Source organism: Botryllus schlosseri, chromosome 15 (assembly GCF_051294905.1).
Source record: "Botryllus schlosseri isolate E-star chromosome 15, Bs_hap1, whole genome shotgun sequence".
Lineage (NCBI taxonomy): Eukaryota > Metazoa > Chordata > Ascidiacea > Stolidobranchia > Styelidae > Botryllus > Botryllus schlosseri.
In genome coordinates, this window is record NC_137250.1 from 4,172,991 (window position 1) to 4,197,049 (window position 24,059).

The 24,059-nt window shown below is 40.7% G+C and overlaps 1 protein-coding gene across 1 annotated transcript; it reads left to right on the top strand.

Moving 5' to 3' along the window:
- The first annotated feature begins 6,273 nt into the window (after window positions 1-6,273).
- Window positions 6,274-17,545, top strand: LOC145456989 (uncharacterized). The gene is made up of 6 exons (XM_080335140.1): window positions 6,274-6,437; window positions 10,730-10,860; window positions 11,433-11,509; window positions 16,507-16,572; window positions 16,640-16,720; window positions 17,246-17,545. Exons 1-6 carry the CDS (start codon window positions 6,288-6,290, stop codon window positions 17,380-17,382), a joined length of 642 nt encoding a protein of 213 aa, XP_080191266.1. The 5' UTR covers window positions 6,274-6,287; the 3' UTR covers window positions 17,383-17,545.
- Window positions 17,546-24,059: the final 6,514 nt, after the last annotated feature.

The following is a 24,059-nucleotide window of genomic DNA, read 5'->3' on the forward strand; positions in this document are numbered from 1 at the left end:
TCGATATCACCCAAGCAGGATTGAAAACATAAGTTGAACATGACTTCAATACTATGACTTGGAGTCGGACTCGAGTCATAACACTATGACTCGGACTTGACCCTTAAAACGGTGACTTGGACTCGGACTCGACTCGGTGATGAATTGAAAATGACTCGACTCGACTAGAGTCAAAACCACAAAAGTAAGATTGACTCGTGACTCGGAACCATGTGACTTGGTTACAACCCTGGGTTAAGAACCACTGGAATAGAGCAACAGAATTAACTTCTGGACTACGGTTATAAATTGCGGTTACACGATAACACAAATTCAACGACATACTGGATTATAAGGGAATCAGTGAGCAAATCGTCTAAACAGAAATCCAAGTTAATTCGAGTTTTGTAACGAAATGAAATGGAACTACTCACTTTTTAAAATCCTCATTTGGAATTTGTACTGGACTTGGAATTACTTAAAAAACAGCATTTAGTTGACCGTTGACCACCAACCAACTCGAAATGGTAATTTGTATAAGTCTGGAGGTAACTTCATTCAATTTCATGGATTCGAGAAGGCAATAACCGATAACTCACTATGTGACTGCCCTGTGGTTTCAGGACTAGGCCAGTGGTTCACAACCCGTGTCCCGCGGCACAATAGTTTGACGATTGGACTGATCACCGGAGCCCCGAGAACGCATGGTGAATTCCAAATTATGAGTGTGGCATATTCGGCGGTTATATTTTCTACCCACTCAAGAAATCGGATTTGCAATGCGATACAAAGGACTGATGGGAGGATGCCGAAACAATAGAGTACGTCTCTCAATCTGGCATCCCTCTCGCCCCAATGTCAGTATATGATCTTAATATTTACTTTGGCCTCCCGCTCGGGTATTTCACTGTTTGTGGAAACATGATGTGAGCACAGCGAATTAGGGAAGAGAACAGCAGAGTAATCGCTCATAAACTTGCTACTATAGCAAGAATAAAAAGTATTGACAACCACCGTCAATGTTGGTGGTACGCTAACTCACCGACACATAGTAATATTTTGGTGTAACGTACCACTATGCTACTGACCGCGCAGGGAAGTCGATGGGCTATAGCCAGGGTTGCCATACCGTCCTTATTTCTAAGATCTGTCCTTATTTTGAAGGGGCACGTCTTAGAAAACTCAACTGTCCTTATTTCTAAGAAATGTCCTTATTTTCGACCTGCGTCCTTATTTTGTCTGATTTTCAACAACTACAGAACTTCGATCCTTTCCCTCTGGTATCTGTGTTGCATAATATTCTAAAATTATGCTTTTCAGTCGAGATTTTATGACATCATAACTGAAAGGAACTCCCGAGGCGTACACACCACAGGATTTGATTTCGAAGGGGTGCGATAGCTAGGGCAGTGAGTGGTGAAGCAGTTTTTGCTGTACCAAGCTGTCGCAGCGGACGTCATTTTGGCAGTAAACAGCAGTCCCAGGTTTCTGCTATTTAGATTACAGCAGAATAAGCTATACATCATTGATATATTTATATAAATTATTGTACAGATAGTGTTAGCTACTAATATGGGTAAATCTGCTTAGTTAAAATTACCAGGCGTAAAAACGTTTTTCGTGACGATTATGAGAAAGAATTCAAAGGTATCAAACGAAGCTTGAAGGGCGAGTGTTTCGCACGTTGCAATATCTGCAATTGTGACATTAACCAGGTGGTCATTGGAAAGACCGCGATTTCAACTCATAATAATACCCTAAAACACAAGAAGTGTGTCATAATGATTAATTCGAGCTAGTCGATGAATAATTTTTTCACAAGTCGATCTGCACCAACGACCACAGACAACAAGGCAACTGCTGCTGAGGGTACCTGGGCATTTCATACTGCAAACACCAGCAATCATTCCGGCACCAACGATTGCACATCGCAATTGTTCAAAGCAATATTACCCGATTCCAGCATCGCAAAGAAGTTTGCTTCGGCCAGGACCAAGACTACAACCATAGTTATTGGAATTCTTGCTCCTTACGCTCAAAACAGGATTTTGTCGAAACCTGGTGTACAGCCTTTTTACAACTTCGTTGATGCCTTTATTCACAAGTTGCAGAAATTTGGTTTATCAGCCTATGGGGGCCCAAGACCACCGTTTATTTTTCGGGGGGGGGGGGCTGACGAAGTGCTGTTTCGGCCCTGAGTAAAGGCAAACCTATTTTATACTAACCAGGAGTTGCATGTTGTCTCTGGCGAAAAGTATGGCCTGTGATATGCCACGGCTCGTATAAATATAGAACATATGTACAAAAACGCTTTAAATGCTAATCTGATTTTTCGACTGTCCTTATTTTCGGGTACATGTCGATGGCAACCCTGGCTATAGCATAGGTCCCAAACTCAAATGTGCACGCAGGCCAATTTCATAGTTTTGATGACGCCGCGGGCCGCAGTATGAATAATAGGGATATTCAATGTATAATTTCCAAGTAGGCCTTATTTCACGGGACCTAGTATAGACATAGACAGGCATTCTCTCAAACATCGTGAAAATGTAATTTGCTATTGCAGTCTACTATTCACGCTTGGCACGGAATAAAAATCATATTTTCAAATATTTGAATAAAGTTGTTTTTGTGCCGGGAATAATTTTTTTAATTATTGAGTTATAGACATCATGCGAGAGGATGCATCATGACGTCGTAAAACTGTCGGGTTATAATATTGCAGCTAGTGGAACTTTGACGTGCCACAATTTTATGTTTTAAAATCTACTGAAGATTGATCTGATATCAGAGAATTTCAACGGTGTAGCCTAATCCTGGTTTTGATATAGTCGTGATCAATGTTCCCTCTAATTGTTGACGCGTCTGCGGCTGCGCACACTCACCAACTCACTGCGCAGACACTTGGAAAACAGTGCATAACGACTAAAAAAAGGTCATCACTTCGGATTTTTTGTGCGCAACTTAGATTTTGTCTGCGCAGAGACCGTGTCAGCACTGCGCATTTGCGCACGTGCGCAACTTATGAGGGAACATTGCTTGTGGGTATGGTTGACGTTCCATTGCTCGTTTTGCGAATCTGTGAGAATCAGCAAAAGCTTTGCTCATCGCTTCATGTACTCTGAATAACACATTCGCATTATTGCTTCTTCAGGAGACAGTATGGAAATAGGCTATACTATATAATCCACGACATCAGCATATTTGATATGAATCCCATTTCTTCAACCTCTTTAGTGACGATTGACTGAGTACAATTTACGCTGCCAGTGTGAACCTCAGGTTCGCTTCACTTAGTTTAGCTTAGTTTAGCTTATCTTAGCTTATTCTCAGTGTACATCGCCCTTTAAGTGTCAATACGGCATTGTTTGATTGCTGTGTAGGCTATTTGTTCTTCTGTGGAGGCTGCTATAAAATGTCGAGTCGACTTGCTGCTTCCTGGTCTAATGCGGAGACCTTGAGTAGAACTTAGTACTGTCTGTTGTGATTCCTAGAATCTGGAATTGGGCCTCGGCATGGCAAAACCAGATGAGCGGCTGAGTGGCCCAAAAAAAAGCTTATAGCTATTGGGTTCTCCGCTGGCGTTTTTAAAACCTGTGTGATTCTCTGTATTCTCTTTCTGCATGAACTATCCGGAGTTCTCTGGATCGCGAGGTCACCAGTTGAACGCGTAAAAAGTTTAATGTAGGCAGCACTTGAACGAACTGACCAAAAGCACAATCAAACTAAGGTGGGTGCCTGATCTTAAAGGTTACTCCAAGTTGTTTCGAGACCTTCCTATCTTTTCATTGTATCGCAGTCTTGTGATGTTTTGAAACGATGAAAATATTAATAAACCTGATTGATTGAGTATATATAAAGCGACATGAAAATAAGAGAAAGCACTGTACGCTTCGATGACCAAAGTGGTGGTGCCGCATGGTGTCGCTAAAAGGGCGAGTTTTTACAACTTTTTTACAGCTTCCGACAGAATGATATTTGATGCTGTAGGAACTTTTTGCAACTTTTTTCGATTTTTCATGCAACTTTATTCCGCAACTTATATCAAGTACTGCGCAAAATGTAAAGGGGTGATGAAAGAAACGTGCGATAAAACTATTTCTATCATCGTTCTATTCTCTTTGATTTGCATAACAAATAGCAATGGGATGGTTATGCGGCATCTCAATCAATGTTATGTATGACACAGACCTTGGGCTGCTTCCCGAACTAAATTAGATGTTTGTTTGTGTGATATTCATGGTGTCCGTCGACAACTATGATCATTGATCATCTGCATCAGGCCGATATATCTTTTTTTCTGATTGCCTATAGCTGCGGACTTGCAGCACGTCCCACTTCTAGTCTATTTTCAGGACACCACCTTAACGAATAAGATGGCGCGGAGGAGCCTAGATAAACCTCAAACATTTAGGTATGAATTCTGGAATCGACCTCGGTCGGACTCGAACCTACAACCCATTGGTGTTGCAGCTGTGGAATATACCACTACACTATCTGCATTATGTTAGAAGTAGAAATATACCTTGGCTTTTGGCCAAGCGAGCGCAAGCGGAAACATTGTGTCTAGTCATCCAATGTCAGGTTTTGTTGAGATTGCTTAGTGTGTTTATAAAATTGCATTCGATATTTTAAAGGGAAGAAGCGATACAATTGATATCCCAATTCAGAGATATCCAAAATGCGACCCGCTTTTAAATTTGAGGACATTTCCCCTTTCACGGACGCCCAGGCGCAGACTTGGACAACTGGAAAATCTTCAGCTTTTCAAAATTAGATTAGAATTAGAACTAGAGCTACACCGTTTTTTCGAAATTATATTAGAATTAAAATTAGATTTACCCAATAACTTAGAAATTTACTGCAATTCTGAATTAGAATGAAATACAGCGAAATTCAAGTTCTGCTCATATCAAATTAGAGTTTATCCTCATAAGCATAGAAATGCTTAACGTTTGTACATCAAGCTTCGCACTCACTCATGAACATGCGTACCGTTGCAGCCAATAAATAAACACAGTTCGACATGTTGTTGAATAGACCGACTTTTGTCTTGTCGTACCGCAGAGATATCGTTGGCCTACTGCAGACGCCGTGTGCTGTTGATTTCGAAATCGTGTGCCATTGATTTTGATGCGAGACCCTTTCGTACAACTTTTCGTTCATTGCCGTAACGTTATGAACGTGTCATCACATCATCTAACGCGTGTGAAGTTCACGGCTCGATATAAGCGAAAAACGGAAGTCGTATATACAGTATTATGCACGAGTAAGAGCGAAAGAATACCGTGCACATGCCATATCGTGATTATATTTTTATCAATCATCGCTGTTGACATCAAACAATATAGGCTATCGCTGAAATCCGTTCCAATTTTACATGCACAAGCGTGCACTCGCGCTTCGTGCAAAGTCGTATAGCAGAATGTTCGATACCAGACCTTCCGATATAGCAGGGTACCACCAACTCTGTGTTGATATATTGTACTCAATTTCATAATTCAAGTCTTTAGCCATGGAGGCTTTTGAATATCATACAAGAGACGTACATGCAATCTGGATTTCAGGTTTGTTGAGGTTCTCCTGTGCAGAGGATGGACCTAAAAATGTAGCAGGAATTATTAATCATCGTTTATACATTTGGTACGTTTCCGGGTTCAGCGATTCCATCAACATTTTCACCAGATTATTTCTCCTTGGCAATATTTCGATTTATTTTAATGGCAGGTTTTCGCGATTTCTACGTCTTTTCAATAACACAAATATTATATAGTGTCATCACAGTGGTTTTCGTTGCTATAGGGCTCCTATGGAATAATGAGCGAATTTATAGGGAAAATGGCCCCGTGGACGAAAAACATTCCAGTCCGCTGTCGTAAACTGGTTAAAGAATATCTTGATGCAGAATACCAGCAGTATTTACACTTAAAGTTGTAGTTTGATTGGTGAACTTCAAGACGAGGCATCTCTTTGAATACATTAATTATTTTGCACCATTATTTTGCATCGTAACTCTTGTGGCGTTTTGAAGTGATGAATAAAATTATTCTGATTTTGAGCTGCTTACTAGGATATGTACGGTACTCAAGACTACAGACGAAAGTCGGCAATTCAGGCTGTTCCATAATAAGATAGGGCCATGCAGTGCAAAACACAGCGTGGCGACACTCTAAATGAGAACATTGAGGTATAGCACGCCAAATGCACCTGATTCACTGGCGAAAGAAGCACGTTTTGTTTCAGAATGATAAACATGTGAAAAAGTATACAAGCATATATAATTGTAGTACTGTAAGTTATAAAACTATATGTTTCTGCAACGGCGCCGTTACAGTTACCGGAGATATACGATGGCAATATTAATTATATTCAGCGTTCTCATTACATCGCCGGTAATCTTCGCATGCAATAGGAATGATCCACTACCAAAACTAGCACAACCCATAGATTGGAGCAAGGTGAGGACGATCACATTGTAATTTAATTTAGTGGAAGATACATATCATTGGCAATTGGTTCTTCGGGAATTTAAGTTACAGGGTATACAATTATGCTTCGTTGCTTTATTTTTCATGATTATTACTGCTTATTATGGATGCGGCCAGTATAACTAATGCGAAAAATCTCCGCACACCCTCCAAGCTCTTGAGCATGATCTATGCCAGTGCTTTTCAACCTATGTGACGGTTCGCACTTGTGCGAATGAAAAAAAATGCAGTGCGAAAGACGACGGTGGTGCGAATAGTGCGAATGAAAATCCGGATCAAGTGCGAATGAAAATTGTGGTTAGTTGTTAACTTTTCTGACGTGGAATAATTCAAATAAACCTTATAGGAAATTTAAGGTTAGTGTAACTTTTGTAGTTGCGACGCAATTGTAAAACTTAATACGACGCACCACTAATCGTTGTTCTCACAAGCCGTAGTGAATTAATATTCCCGCATTATATAATTACTACGTTACCAAAAGCCTGGTTTGGAAGCTGGTTTAGTGGCAGTATAGAGATATCTACAAACTCTATAGTGGCAGACATACAATATATCAGCCCGTCTGAGCCTGCGACAGGCTGGAAAAATGACTTCAAATTGACAATCCGCTCTCTTTCACTAAACAATTATTATCATATGTTCGTAAATAACTGTTCGATAAGCGCGAGACACGACGATAGTAGTAAATACCATCATTACAGACTCACATTTGCAAGTTTAACGCAAATTTTTACCCCTTCATGGGTTATTGAAGTATGGACCGCAAGGGGTATAATTTTGGGTCGACCCGGTGCTATCTGTTAATATGTATGATAATATTTATTGCAAAAAATCCTGCGATAGTTTTTCCATATCCGAGGTCGCTGTGTGGGGTAATGTAGCCAATAAGCGGGACACGCAGATAAAATAGCTTTATCATGAAAATTCATGATAAGATTTGTCCGACTGTTTTTTCTGGAAAACATGATCGAAGACCGTTGGGATGAACTAGTGTAGGCCCATCAGCTGCTAATTTTCCCTTATACGTGGGAATGCGAGCAAGGATTTTCATCCCTGATGACTATCAAGCCGAAGAATCGAAAGCGACTTGTTGCGCCTATGCATGACTTTCGATGCGCTGTAAGCAAACGTATACCACGCATCGACAAGCTAGTGGAAAATAAACAAATGCAGCCATCGCCTTAAATAAAGTGACTTTTGAATGTGTGTTGTTATTTCATTATGTTGTTCTTCTTGTGACTGGTGGTGAAAAAACAATTCCATACATCCCATCAATCCTGGGTGATAATGGCTAGTTCAGGGGTGTCAAACTCAAATTGCATCGCGGGTCGGATCGAATTCATAAAATCGCTCGCGGGCCGGACCAGTCAACGGAATCCAAAATGTTGCCTCGTGCCATTGCTTCTCGCTGGAATACTTTACTATCAAGCATAGATAATACACGGATCGTAGGGGTTTCATTCTAGCGAGTCGCAACACCATTATTTGCGAGCAATGAAATGGGCGAAAATACGATGTTTGTCCGGTTGAATACAATGGCATTACCGGCGATACAAGTAGACATATTTCAGTGTTCCCTTTACTTTAGTCCAGGGGTGGCCAACCGGCGGCCGTAAGAGGGAAATTGTGCGGCTGTACACACGCAATTCAATTAGTATGTGTTGGCGGCCGTCGACATGCAATTCGAATTTACGAAATGACTTCCGATTTCTTGAAAAATTTTAAGTAATCTTGAAATTTTCTTCGCGCTGCGCGCGATTCAATGCGACTACATTTTTCGATTGTAATATAGTAGCACCCTTTGCAATCAGAGCCCCACAATACAGATGCGAACATCAATGGAAAATGATGCGCCTCACATGGAAATATCAGCTCGGAATCGTGTGCTCCTCACTATACTAACAATCCTGATGGGAGGTCAAGAAATAACAGCTTGCTACAAAGTGACTAATACCAATTGAACCACCCGAAGATGCATCATAATTTATAACTTGCGTTAAATTTTCGAAAACACCGCTACATCAACTCTATACCAGTGAATCTGATCACACGGGATAAGAAAGGATAAATGTTTGATGGTAATATGTAAAACTACTAATATCAATGACGAAATTTACTGGTGAATTTTTTTCGCGCTTCGCGCGACTATGAGCACTTCCTTCCTTAACATTACCAGTGACCACTCGCGATTATGGTGCACATAGTAAGCCTACCATTAAACAGATTAGTCCGGAGTTTACCAGAAACGGACATAGACACTTTAACCTGACTATTTGGCGTCGTCCAGCTCGTTCATTACGACTATGCCCTGGAATGCAGCCGTAGGCTACACGAGTAGTCGAAATGTGAATGGCAAAAAGGTTGGCCACCCTGCTTTAGTCATAATGTGGCGTTATCCCTGCGTATGCGTAGTGATGAATACAATATATTTAACTGTCAACGCGGACTTTGTAATTTGGTTTATTACTGTGGATGTGATGGATAATATAATTTATTTTCAATGTACTCAGAATTGCTATGCGGGCCGGATAAAGTCGTCTGGCGGGCCGTTTGTTTGACATCCCTGGCCTAGTGTAAAAGAATTTGTTAACACACCTCGCATGGGCCAAATACGTCAGTATGACGTCATAAATAGTGGAAACGCGCCTAACTTGTATAGGTGGTACGCGACCACTGCATAAAACCTCAAAATGGTACGTGGGTGGAAAAAGGTTGAGAACCACTGGTTTAAGCGAACAAACCGCTGATAAAAGGCGGTGCCAAAAACATAAGCGGCGACAAAACCTCAGTCTAAAAATGACCGATGCTGTATGGTCAAACCTTTCGAGATGGATTGGATGTGCTCCGTTGTTGGCACCGAATACTCTCGTTTGTTTGCTTGTTTTAGGTATTCATGGTGTTTGTCGACTACTATGGTCATTTACACCAGGCCGATATTCTTCTTATTTTCCGTAATTGCCGACTTATAGCACGGCCCACCTCTAGGCTTTTTGTAAGACACCGCTGACGCGGATGAGGTGGCGAGGAGGAGCCTAGGTAAACCTCCAACACTTAGGTATCGGGATTCAGGAGTCGACCTCGGTCGGACTCGAACCCGCACCCATTGGTGTCGTAGCCGCGGGTTATACCAAGGCGCTATCTCGCCACGAATAGTCTCGTTCGTGCAATCTGAGTAGACATTGGTACAACTGCAATACGCAGAGGAATTCAAGTCGCCCTAATTTGAAATCGCGTGCGTCATACATGTTTTGCAGAGCTGTCGTGGGTAGAATTGTGGTATACGCGTTCTGTATGTCATGCATGCCCGTAACATCGTAGCATACAACAGTAATATTAAAAATGAATTCCTTTTCATGGGTGAGGCTCGGGTCGCGAGATGCCACAAAAACTCAGATTTCGGTGGTAGTCTAAAAGCAGCTTTACCGTTAATAACTGTTATGAATTCTCAAGTTAGATTGAGCTAAAATGTAAAATGCACAGTATCTTGAGTTATTTGCTCTTCTCATAAACTCGCGAGACAGACGTTGGAGCAACGTATCATAAGGTAGCGAGCCCTAATGTGGCTTGATCGTTTTGCATCTTATGTTCCAAAGACATAAAGCAAAAGCCTCAACACAGACATGTGGGTTTTTTATCCTTTCGACAAACTGGAGCCTCGAGGGACCTTTGTGTCAGCTCTCAAAAACGATTTCTGCCAGAAAGCATTTTTCACTCGCGAAAAATACGCTGTATTTTGGAAGGGAGTGCAGAACAGTTCATAAGACCTGGCCATCCAAGCACTAGTAGACGTTCTCGTACAAACTCCCAGCATCATTGTTTGGCCGAGAAGGGTTTTAGTGAAATAGGTGAAAGCAAAACGAGCGAAAAAAGTTGCCTTTTTAATGAGACACTTGATAGCTTAAGTTACATAAGTCAATTTATTGTACATCTGAACAAATGTTATTAAGTAGGCCTATCTTCATCTTCTTTAAATATATGTATAACAATTTTCGATTAGTTTGTGCGAATGAAATTTATTTTACAAAAAAAGTGCGAATGGAGCTCAAAAAGGTTGAAAAGCACCGATCTATGCGATGCTCTTCTTCGTCGTGGCGTCAACTGATTCGCACCCCTTTTTACATCACTTAGATCTGCGACAATTCTTGAGCTGTAATCACGCGTCACGATTCCAACAGGTACTTTGATATTAGGCTCCCTGTACCCCATTGGGATTATACGCATTCCAGATATTCCTCATTACATTGTGGCAATTTCATATCTAGTACAACGGAACATGGTATATCACAATCTCTAACTGGGATCGGTTCGATCTGGATGTAGCGTGCGTGGTATTGGACCATTTACCGTCCATTCTGAGCGAACGTGGAGATGACTCAATGATGATTTACAAAAAGTGAGCATACCTCAGTGATATAGCTTCAATATATATTATATTAAATTTAGCACATGGTGGACGAGTAGAAATCTTCAACTATAGCCTTATTCAGGCGAGTAGCCCATATTGAATAGCCTACCTGCTGGAGACAACTATAGTGGAGCTTGCATATTAGCGGGATAAGTATGCAGATTCAAGATACGATACCACATAGAGTCATAGATTGTCATGTACCGTACATTTTGAAGCTTATAGATGGGAAACATATCCTATCATATATATGCAATTATGCATGCATATATATGTATACAATCGAATCGAGAATATATGGCTAAGACAGGGAATCCCAATCTGGATCAAACCCAGTTACCCGTCATTTCTTAGAATGCCAGCTGTATTCCATTTCATACAGACATGCCAGTTGGTTAGTCATGTTCAGTGCTCATTGATGTTGCGAAATACCTGCTTCATGAAGATTGATTTTATATGAATGATTTCGGTATTGACTGCGTCTCAGGGCTGAAATACGCTCCCGCACATATATACATTATTCACGTCGGATGTAAATGTTAGTCTATTTTGGGTTTCAGTGGGATACGGAAGAAGGTATCACATTGGCATTTGGCTCATAAAAAGAATGGATATTACCGGCACGTGGATGAAACCCGTAAGAATATTTATTCTTGTGTTATTGACATTCCTCTAATTTTCTATGTCGAACTATTTTATTACAAAGCGAGATGTAGAAGCAAGATGTGTAGGGAAGCGGTTAACTCGAGTGGCGTAGCAGCCTTTTATCGCTCATGGCCATGCGCCATGGGCGGCAAGCTGCTAGGGGGCGACAAAATGTGAGGTGAAGACCTTTACTTTAGTCAACACAAAATTATTGAAAAGATTGAAATTATTTCAAAATTTGAGCGACAGTTTCAACGAAAGCCATGGGCGGCTGCATATGGTCCTACGCCACTGGTTGACGCTATTTCTATAACTAGCTCTCAGTGTTATTAGGTCTCAGTATTTAACTCATCAATCGGTCAACATTTAATGAACTATCCGGTCTGTGCCAGCAGTCATTACAATGTGATACACTGTGATCGCTAAATGTAGATCTGCCTTCATCTGTCTGTCTTGGAACTATAATAAAATTGACCAATCCAGATTTCCGTCGGCTAGAGGAGTTTCTATATAATCTTGGAATTTTCCATTAATATATACCGCTATTTGTCTGTGTGTTGTCTTCCATGTATGATTGCATAATTTGATTTTCTCTCGTCTTTTGTTATGACTACCGGTAAGCGGATCGACAAATTCTCTGGTACGACTCCGATCTGACTCCGAAGCCGGATTCTTAAAATGAGCAATATCCGATCCGAAACACTACGATAATTTCAATCCGCCAGTAACTTTTTCTATTCAACTACATAAACCGTGGATTATGCGATACGGGTAAAGGTTATATTGCAAAAAAAAGCATGGCATTAACAACTCGAAGAATGTTATTGAAAATTGTAACAAAATAACATGACGATAAGTTTCAAGTAAGGTATTGGATATTCATTTATCGTATCTTGAGAGCTTGTTTCTTTATGCAACGTGATCAGAAAGCCGGTGTACCCTGATTCATTCCCTTTCAGTCAGTGATATCAATCCACATCTCTGTGGTGAACGCAATCATTCCATATTCGTCGATAGCCTATTTCAAATTGCTGGAATTTCTTTTCTTCTCTACAGCAGCACTCCTCTTCCAACAGCATTATCTGGATGGCATGATGGTATAAAATCCTTCACAATATATGATTTGACAGTTTCAAGTAATTGGATCTTGGCAGCAGATGTTTATGTATCTCCAACATTATGACATCGGACATTGCCCTGATGCTCTTTTTGGATAAAATGCATCCATCTGTAATATGGCTTCATAAATGTGATGCGCCACTGAGCTTCTCTTGTTTGAATGTGTCACCATACTGCTGACTGCTGACACAAAACACAAAACACATCCTGATTAGTTACCATCACAGGTACGATTGAGCAAGGTAACACTGTTCCATATTCCAGTCTCATTGTCCTTGATATCCTTTAATTGCTTTTTCGATAATACAAGCTATTTCACTGCACAAGGAGACTAGAATATTGGAGGGATTCTAGTCAGAAATGACTGTTTTAATGACTGTGCGTAAATTCGGTACGGTAATGTGGCAGCATAGTGTCCTATAATATATGGTGTCGATACAGGCAAATCTCACGCATCAGTGAAATTGAATCACGTCACAATTTGCATTTGGCTACAGGCAATTTGACGGTCATTTTTGACCGGCTTGCCGAGCATTAAATTTGGTAAAACGGGTATCAAACAGAAGATGACTCTGCACTGATTGCGAAAATATAAATTTTGTTCCGCTCGTGGCCCTGGAACTCTCACAATCATCCTCGAATTTTTCATTGTTATGGAGATTGGCATTGGGACGCAACAATGCTGTCTGGCTCTTTTTCTCTTGAGCTACTCTCTCGTTTCGCCAGACAGCATTGTTGCGTCCAAATGCCAATCTACATAACAATGAAAAATTCGAGGATGATTGTGGGAGTTCCAGGGCCACGAGCGGAATAAAATTTATATTTTCGCAATCAGTGCAGAGTCAGCTTTTGATTGATACCCGTTTTACCAAATTTGATGCTCGGCAAGCCGGTCAAAAATGACCGTAAAATTGCCTGTAGCCAAATGCAAATTGTGACGTGATACAATTTCACTGAGGCGTGAGATTTGCCTGTGTCGGCACCATACAGGACACTATGGAGGCAGTCGGGCAGAGATGAGCATGGATTCGGATCAGGATTTGAAAAAACAGGATTTGTGAAATTTTATCAGATTTGGATTGGATTAGGATTAGAGATTTTTTTGAACGGATTAGGATTTGGATTGGATATACCGATTTTCTGCGAGATCGATATGTCGTGTGGCGAATGACGATAAAGTTTATTCAGATCAGTTACTAATGTACTTATGCTACACTACACTATGGTACACTCGGTGCCAATGAACATGGGAGGTGCAGCCCTATGCTATGTTATCTTAAATCAAGAGATTTATAGGTTGTGGAAGAAAACTTTTTAATTCCTCCCCTGCCTAAATTAGCATATTTCTGAGTTGCAAGTTGGAATCGGATTAGGATTGGACATGGACTTGAATATACAAAAGTTCTGGATTGGGAATAGGATTAGGATTTGAAGCTTAGGATTTGGATCGGATTAGGACATAGAAATAAATCTGCTCATCTCTATTCTCTGTACGGTGGCTCCGTGAATTTATAAATATGGCTCGTATATTTCACACTGGCTTGGCGGCTACTGACGTGTGGTTGGTAGTTATTCAGTTACAAAAGTCATGCTTTCTAATAAAGATTCTGGCCGTATCAAAAAAGTACTGATCCGGCTCCGATCCGGTCCGGCCAAAATTGAAAAAATCCTGCCGGACATCCGATCCGGCCCCGGTCCATGCTCCGCACTACTACCGGTGCAGCTGACTTTCCCTAGCGTTCATTTCTTTTATTTTGTATTATTACGTCATACTTTGCCAATTTGGTTTTCGTTTGAATCTCTGTCTGTATGCTTGTTATTGTGCCGTTAAAGGGGCACTGCACTCTAAAAATGATGTGGTCTCAAATTGAAGAACAAAACGAAAAAAATGGCCGCATCTATTTTCTTCAGAACGCCACCGTCATGGTGCTGCAATTTACTGAAATTTCCGCAGGACCTTCACGCTCCAGCTGTCGCGTCTGTGCGTCAATTCTTAACCCATTACATGGCACGATGTCTTCACCGTCGCACTTGCTCGACGCGATCAGGCAGTCCACAACAATATTTGAACTTTGATGAAAATAAAATAAGGATATTTTCGTGTTGACTATACATCTGTGTCTTGAACAAGTAAACTGCATGGACCGTATCAGGATAGTTGCTGTGCCTTGGGTTAATGATGCAAAATATCCCGTGAATGTCTCTTCCGCCAGGCAACTACTCTAATAAAGGTTGTGCAGTGTGCACTGTGCAGTAGGGCTGTTCAAAAATAACCAATTTCCCGGATTCCAGCCATTCACTGATTGAATTGGCAGGTTACTCTAAGAAAAGCTGTACACCAAATTTGTTGCAACTCTAATGTATAGGACTCCGCAGATCCAATTAAAATTTTTAATTTAATAGGGAAAATTAAAAAAAAAATCAAATTTTTCTGTCAACCCCATGAAATTGTTGAGCTTTCTTCATAGACGATTGACAACATAATATGACTCAATTCGTACTAGTAGAAGCAGGGTTATACCAGTTTTTCGTTGATAATTCTCGGCCCTACTGAACAGCTCTACTGTGCAGTCAGTAATAGGCTACGCCAGTGGTTCCCAACGTGGGCGATATCGCCCCCCAGGGGGCGATTTGGCGGTCTAGGGGGGCGAAAATGACGAAGGGGCGACAGGGAGACGAAAATGGACAAAGGGGGCGACGGGGGGCGAAAATAGCGAAGGAGGCGATGACGCGTCAAAACGGCTGACCTTTTTTTTTTTTTTTAGTCAACCCACGGAAATTTAGTTACAAAAGTGTTTAAAATTAGACATCGAGCCGAAAATTTGATTTTTTTTTTTTTAGTAAACCCGCCGGTGATTACAGTTTGTATGCCCAATTTTCAGTACACAAAATTTGGGGGGCGATGATCGGTGTTGACCTTGAAAAGGGGGCGATGGGTCGAAAAAGGTTGGGAACCACTGGGCTACGCCGTAAAATCACAGCTAGAAAACTACAGCTGTATAGATAGCTTTGCATCAGTATACAACTGTAATGGCATCTCAGTATCAGTCAACTGACGCGAATCATGACAAGCTTCAGACACAAATCCTCCTGAGTCAGGAATCCTGACTCAACATCGTACGGTGAGCGACGGTGCCTTACGCCTATGCTTAACGTAACTAAACCGTCCAGGCGTGTAATATCGGCTGACAACTATCTAAATTTCGTTCTCTTAGTGATTGCGTAATCGCATCGAGGAACTGCGACGGTGAAGATATCGCGCCATAAATTTTGTCTACGAGTTAAGAAAAGATGACGCGTAGCCGTTGCAACTAGAGCGTGAAGTTTCTGTGGAAATTTCAATAAACTGCAGCTCCATTACGGTGGGGTGCTGAAGAAAATGGATGCATCCGATTTTTTTTTCCGTTTTGCCGTTCAATTTGAGACCACATCATTTTTACAGTGCAGTGCCCCTTTAACTCTCGATAAGGGACACACGAAAAGTCTTCGAGTTAATAAATTCTTTACTGCAATGAATGTAGTTGTGATAGATTCTTTATTGCAATGACTATAGTTGTGAAAGAAATACTCAAGCTTAGTACTGCCAACCATCTTTTAAAGCGAGATGTTTCGAAATTTTTCAGGCGCATTTTCGCTTGCCTCTATATCGAAAATAAATATTTGGGGCCTTCTTAGCATGGTAGACTAAATATCAAACAATTCATATCATCGCGGTATCGGTACGAGACCAATGGCATCACACAATAATCCATGTAAATTTCTTTGCAATATTTTAACATATCTGAGAATGCACCATTCACCTAGAGAACGTGGAAATACCTTCACAGTATGAATTCATTATTCCAACGACGTATCTATACTTACTTTCAGCGGAGGAGATCGCAGCCGTTGACTTTGACGAAAATGGGAATTTCAACTTGGAAACAGCAAAGATAGGCAATTACGTTATTATCAATTAGCATGAACTTTTTTATGTTAGCATTATATTATTTTTTCAATGCAGAGGAAGGATTGAAGCATGATCGTTTGACATATCTTGGAGACTACAAACACTATCTGGCACAAATTCAATGCTCGCCCGAAGGTATGAAATTTGGAAACGTCAGAGACGATATGTGCGAATCCTCATTTTATTCGTACTGTGGCTTCAAGTTCTCAAGCAGCTTGTCGCATTCAAAGTACGACCCGTAAGCAAAGACGCGCTTGCACTGAAGTACTGTCTATTGATGTAGCCTATCTACCATAACTACTGTGTGCTACTGTGAAGCCTGCACTAACGCAGAATTAACTTTGAATGGTTACCGACATGCAAAATGAACGGACATAAGGGTCATCAATTAAAAAACACTAACTAGCTAAAGTAGCTTTTGGGTAACGTAATACAACTGGCAGACGCAATGACGTAACTTTGTGTCATAGAGGATGCGTAATCCATCGAGAATCTAAATACCAAGCATAATGAAGTATAATACCTTCATCTACAGTTGTTGTGAGTTGTGTTTCGTATATCATGTTGCTCCAATCCACTCAAATGAACTGCAAGCGAAATGAATTGTCACGTTGATATGTACCCTTGCATTGCGCAATTTCACTATATCATCTGTTGTAGGATGGGTAATACTGATCTTCACCGACGTAAAAACGATATCGGCTGAGCTGCTATTGCAGATACAGAACGATCTGTTGCACCAAGGAGTGACTGCGCCACTGCGCCTCAGTAGCTGCGGCGATATAGACGATATATGAGTGGTTGTTTCGAACGGACGTGTATGAACTGAATATAGTCTTAAATTGAGAAATGACATATCTTAAATACTATAAAGTCGATATTCCGTTAATCCTAATCAGTATATTAATGAACGATTCATTTGTATTGTTTTATTTTGCAAATATAACAGTTGTACAAGTGGTTATGAGCCGGTGAGTTATAGGAGCAGGTCAGACTGGCGTTGATAAAAAGTTCATATGCATATTGTACCATTTATATATTCTACGTGCAGCATGTTGAATGACTGTCATGACAAAATAGCGACTCTCAGCCGCCTTCACATACTCTGAGTCCACAACAGGTGCCAGGGATGTCCACGTTGGGCGGGGCACAATGGGAATGGTGATGGGTAAATTGTGACAATATAATGTAATCACGCATCAGTTAGCAAGAAACTGCGTGAGAACCATTGAAGAAAACGATGGATCAGCAGGTTCAGTTCATTTCCGCTTGTTAGGAATTTTCATCATTTCAAAACACCAGAACAGAACGATACAATGAAAAGATAGGAAGGTTTCGAAACGACTTGGAGTATTCTTTGAAATCGGACACCTACTGCGGCCTAGGCGGTGCAAAATGGAGGCATGCACACTGAATGAAAAGTCAAAGAAAAGAAGACAAAAGGACAAGCGACAAAATGAGGGGTCGTGTGATGGAAGGCGAGATCGGTATGCAGTAGGCCCAACTCAGTCGAGTATTTTTAATATTTTGCTACTTTTACTTCGTCAGAGTTCGTGATTTACTTAATAACTTTTCGCTATTCAAAGTTTGGAAAGAAGAAGTATTGAGTGAGAGAGATAGAGAGAGAGATACTGAGGGAAATTGAAAGACTTTTTTTCTCTGACTACCAACGAAAATTTATGTATCACAAAATCTAAGGAAAGTCACGAATCTTCGTCGTGCTTCGCGCGAAATAGATATGAAGTGACAAGTACGTTTTCACTGAAGTATCGGTCAATATAATTTTCATATCGTAGGCTATTGCCGCCCATTCGACATGTTGCATCACAGTCAATATGGCTCAGAAAAATGTTTGGAACTATGGTATCGTAATCTTGCCTCTTACTATCTTATTTTAATCTAGCATTCTAGATGCATATGGTGTCCAAATATGGAAAATGGTACTTGATTGATAAGCACCAGACCAGGGTTTATAATAATACACATCAAAATCAACAACAATTATGACATGAAACTCAGTGCGCAAGCACGACCTAGCCGCGCCCAACGAGAAACCTTTTCAAAGTTAATGAATGAATTCGTCCAATAATAATGCTACTTGCATATATTGCGGGTTGGCTTGGCATTCCGCTGTTCTCATTTGGCAAGGACAGGATTATTAGGCGTTTGGACTTATAGCTATCTAAGATTTCGGGTAATATGCGAAATAGGGTCATGGTCATATACGAAGATCTACGAAAATGTGGCTGGCCCCTGGCTACGCCAATGTCGGAACTGATCTTTTAGTCATCAAAATCCCAAATTTCGTTGAATGGCTAATCAAAATTTGGATATTCCGTTATTGTAATTATATATAATAATATATTTAATTTCGAGAATTATTCCGTGGGCCACTCAAAACCTTTTCGCGGGTCACATGTGGCTCGTGGGCCCCTGCGCTAGACCGTTGAACGTAATGACGGGCGCTGATCGATTGTCTACTCCGAGGCGTCGTCACGTTCCTTCGAGGGTCCGCATCAGAGAGCAGGCAGATACGTTGGCATTTCATTGATCAACAGAAGACATCAACGGACTAACATAACCTCGAACTTGCGACATGTATTCAAATTTAAATCGGCGTAGCACCAAAGTTGCGAGAATCAACGTTATGAGAATTCAGGGTGGACTGCGCATTTCTTGTCTGATCTGATTAGCGAGAAAAAATTGTTCCACCTTATGAATGACTTTTTAAATAATATTGATACTTGCATATGTAATTATTAATCTTGGGTCCTCTGTGGCCGACATGCACCAACTTAGCAAAAAAGTTGATGGAGGTGGTGTCTAAGGCTTATCTACTAATTATTTTATTAGTGCAAGTTTTTACAACTTTTTTACAGCATCCTTCAGCTTGCAGAATACTCAGAATGTATGTATGATGTTTTGCTGTTGGTAAAAATTTTATATTGCAACTTTTTTCAACTTTATTCTATTTTTCATATAACATTTTACTGCAACTTTTATCAAGTATTTCGCAACATGTAAAGGAGTGATTTGAAAAACGTGCTATAAAACGATTTCTATTATCGTTCTATTCTTTAAATTTGCATAGCGTAGGTTTACCAAATTCTGGAATCGGGAAAGGAGGGCTGTTTTATCGAATCAGAAAAGTTCGTTTATCAAACAGCCGATTTCGCTAATTTAGCTGTAAATTTGGTGGGATGGCTAAAAAGGTCGTCACTTTCTATCGAACCACGAATTTCCTATTTAGCGTTATCCATGCCCCTTTTTACACGAATCTCCCCATTATGTTAACCGTAAAAGCTGTTAATCAGGACGAATTTCCCAAAAGGAGGACATTTAAGCGTCCTTGGAGGAGATTTGTAAAAATCTGAAAAAGGAGGACAACTCCTCATAAAGGAAAACGTATGGTAAGCCTTTACGACCAGCTATGGGACGGATTAGCGGCATCTCAATCACTGTTATCTATCACGCAGCAGTTGGATTGCGAGTTGCCGCCGGCAATATGCCCATTTCTCTAAAACAGGGGCGGGCAACTTCTCCAGTCGGCGGGCAGGATAGGAAAATTAGGTACTTGGCGGGCATGATTACTGAATCGATACATTATTCGCCCATTTATCTACATCTACATATACAAGGAATAAATCGTACTTAATGAATGTATTTTAACGACAACAATGTCATTGCAAAGCCATATCTCGCCGATAATGACGAAGACAATGTGGATTTGAGAACAGCATTGTTATACAGGCGCCGCCATGTCTGCTTCTCTCTAATCAATTAACACAAGGTGCAATTCTTAAAAAATCTTTCAAGGCGATCTATAAGCCCGGTACCCAAAATTTATCAACATAGCAATTCATTAGGGTTGAGTACATGATAAATGCCAATACTGCAAGTCTTCTTGCTTCGATGAACTTACGCGTAAGCTCGATTCTCGCACGGTGCGTACATATGTATATAATAACATACAGTCACTAAAATTTGACGTTTAGGCAAGTAGCGGGAAATCACGGCGGAGTGGCGCTGCGGGCCACATTATCATGTAAGACCGACCCGCGTGCCGTATGTTGCCCGCCCCTGCTACAAAAGATGCACATCTTTCTTTTACTAATCATATTCAAATGTAGGCCTGCACGGACAATATATTGCGATCAGCGGGACGAAAATTTTCAAGTTGAATTAGTCTCCTCCTACAAACATCCAACGAATTAATTTAGGGACCCTTTGAACTCCCCTAAATTAGGGTTTTGCGGTGCTACACCAGTCACGGCCCCAGAAGATCGTATAACTTCTGTGCACTTCCGCTGTTCCACTTTCGTCGCGAAACCCAATGATCCAATCCCGCATGCACTGTGTGATTGGGTTTTTTGTTCCACTATGGTGCGCCCGCGTCACACAATTCTTTGGTGAACGGAATACTGCAGAGAAGTGGCTAAATAATTTTTAATATGCTAGCTGCATAATGTAGGCTACACAGAATGCCCTGTATCTATTGAAGTTGCTATGTCGGAACCAGGACCGTAACTGCCGCACCCCAAAACCCCCAATTGGGGGGGGGGCGAGCTCGAAGGGGGCCCAAAATTATTTCGTGAATTAGCATAAATTATAGAGTATTTTTGGAAAATTCGTGCAACTTTTTCAAAAGTTTTTCGCGCCAGGCGCGATTTCAAGTTGCCACATGTCTTGAATTTGGAGTACTCATCCCTCAAGAAAAAATACGCAAGATTTATAGAAATGGGCATGTCGGCATTGGCCATTACCGCGCCTCGATTTACCAAGACATATAGAGCTTTAGGCCATGTAACATATGCGACTCCAAGAAGTGGGCCAGGACGATCAGCAGCGAGAAAACCTTGGCCGAAAAGGACCGCCCTTATGTTGACCGAAAACTTCGTTATTGATACAAAATACCAATAAGTTTAATCGTCCATAGGGGCCTAAATGACTGGCGCCGAATATTCCTGTCTTGGCAATCTGAACTTCACAAGACAAATACCATCCCGCAGGAAAAAATTATATGCCAGTGAAGAAATACCAATTTGAAATCGTGTGCGTCTTTGACTTTAGTAGCCTACGTTTGGGCGATTCTAAATAACATCATGTTACGGAGTCATACCAAAGGACCCTACAGTTTTCAAGACACCTCACTCAACTCTCCCGGTAAATCTGATTACGTGAGCAGAAAGGACAAGAAATTGATTACGTGAGCAGAGAAAACAAGAAATTGATAACAATAGATGCAATTCCCTATCTTTTAGACCCTCAGAGGTTCGGTTCATCATCATTATGTGGGGGGCCCAAGACCAACGTTTGGGGGGGGGGCTGACGAAGTGCTGTTACGGCCCTGGTCGGAACATTACATCCAATGATACAATCAATTCATGTTATTCTTACATTATATACAATGACTTCAAGGTCGGACATTTTTAGACCGAGTCCTGCTGCGATAAATCTTCAATCCATTACGATTCGTTGCGGTGGTGTCATCATATACTTACACAGGAAGTTGATAATAATTGATAATAGATTGCAATTGTGGCTCTTTTTATGTTACAATATCACGGCCTGCCGAAGTACCTAAATCTACATCAAATGCACTTCAGTCCGAGTTCAAGGCTTGCCAACCATTCTCAAGGGCATACGACGCAAATACTGCCCTGATACTTGGTTACCTCAGCATTAACCTCCAGTTATTATGTAATCGAAATTATTTTTGTTGCTTGTAGCCGTAGGTTGTCATAGCCGGGGGAGGGGGGGGTGTCACTACATCTCATCAGAGTCGGATGAAAAGTTTATGAATAGCCTGCGTATAATTCGATAATCACTGATCAACACACATTTTGGTGCCAAGAAAAGTTTCAACGGTTTTAGGGTATTTTTAGGTCGCTGAATCGAAAAATGACATTAGTTTTTCTGAATTGCCTCCATTTTAAAAAATATTCCATATTTTTGGTTCGAAAAGTTCTAAAAATATGCAAATTTTGACATACGTAAAATGCTCTTTGTATACTACGGTTTTAGGGCATTTTTTGTCGCTAATTCCGAAAATGACATTAGTTTTCCGAATAGACCCTATTCTTTGAGATATTCCACATTTTTGTATGAAAAAGTGCTCAAAAAATGCAAATTTTGGCATAGGTAACTTTCATTTTATATATAAAACAACTTCGATGAGTTCACATATGTCACAATAAGTGTGTGCAATGTGCATTGTGCATACTACAGTATTGTTCTATTTCTGAAGCGATATCGTTGAAGACGATATGCTACGGAAGTAATTCGTTCTCTCTCGTACGGTAAAATGTTATTCAAGCACCAGTTTGAGGGCAGTTTTTGCCTTTGACTCGCGGGTACTTCCTCAGAGTAAGGCACAGATCGCCGAGAAGATTCTAAATCTGCGTAATTCCAAGTATTCTACTTGCGACGATTAAATATTATAAATAATAAATATCGATATCTCAGAAAGTAGAGCCAATTCTGAGAAACGGATGTCATTTTTGGACTCAGTAGCCCAAACATACCTAGAAACTAGTGGTTCGCTAACTTTTTTTAGTGTCGAAGCAACAGTTCAAATTACAGAGTACGTTTGGAACCGCACGAATTTACTTATTAGGTATAACAAAAATTATTAAGCATGATAGCACGTTCCAACGAATAGGAACACTTCCAAGAAAAAATACACAAAGCAATTTAACGTCGAACTTGTCATTGGGTGTAAGCTTCAAGAAGAGTGTCAAAGCGAGGCATAATTGCAGAGAATGCAGTGCGCAGTAGATGCTTGAGGTGGTCATCGGTCATTCGATTTTTGATTCTGACCATTGTGCTCAAAGTGCTTCAGATAAATAATTTGATCACAATAGAGAATCGCTTTTCTGGGCATTGGTTATCAAGTTGGGATACTTTCCCTCTTAAACTCGACTCCCAAACTCAACTAAGCCTTCACTTTTAAATAATTGCTTGAAAGAAATCTGACTGCATATCTAGAAACTGAAGTTGAAAATGACTGGGGACAGTATGGCCACATTAACTGCAATAGAATTTGAAAAAAATTTCATCATGGGCGACAAAAGCATTCGTTCCGTCAATGCATCAGATCAGCTCATCAATAAAGTAGCTGATAAGTCTGTTGTATGCATCCAATGATTCATTGATTTGATGCTCCGATACCGTTGGAAAATGTGTTGTTACCCGCCCCCCCCCTCTGATGGTGAGCAGATTTAAATTTGAGTGCCGATCCGAGCGCATTTAAGTGTGAGAATACTGTTTAGCGTGAGTTGAGTAACGACATCGTGTCTGAGTAGAGGATCGCTACTCGACAGCAAAAGAATTGGTCTCCACCATCAATTATAAACTTCAGACTGCAAGCCAAGCAAGGGTAATTTTTGAACATGAATTTGTTTTATGTGTTTGTTATAAATTGGTTTTTAAATATTTTTGTGGGATATTCAAACGTCAATGGGAGCCGCCGTTT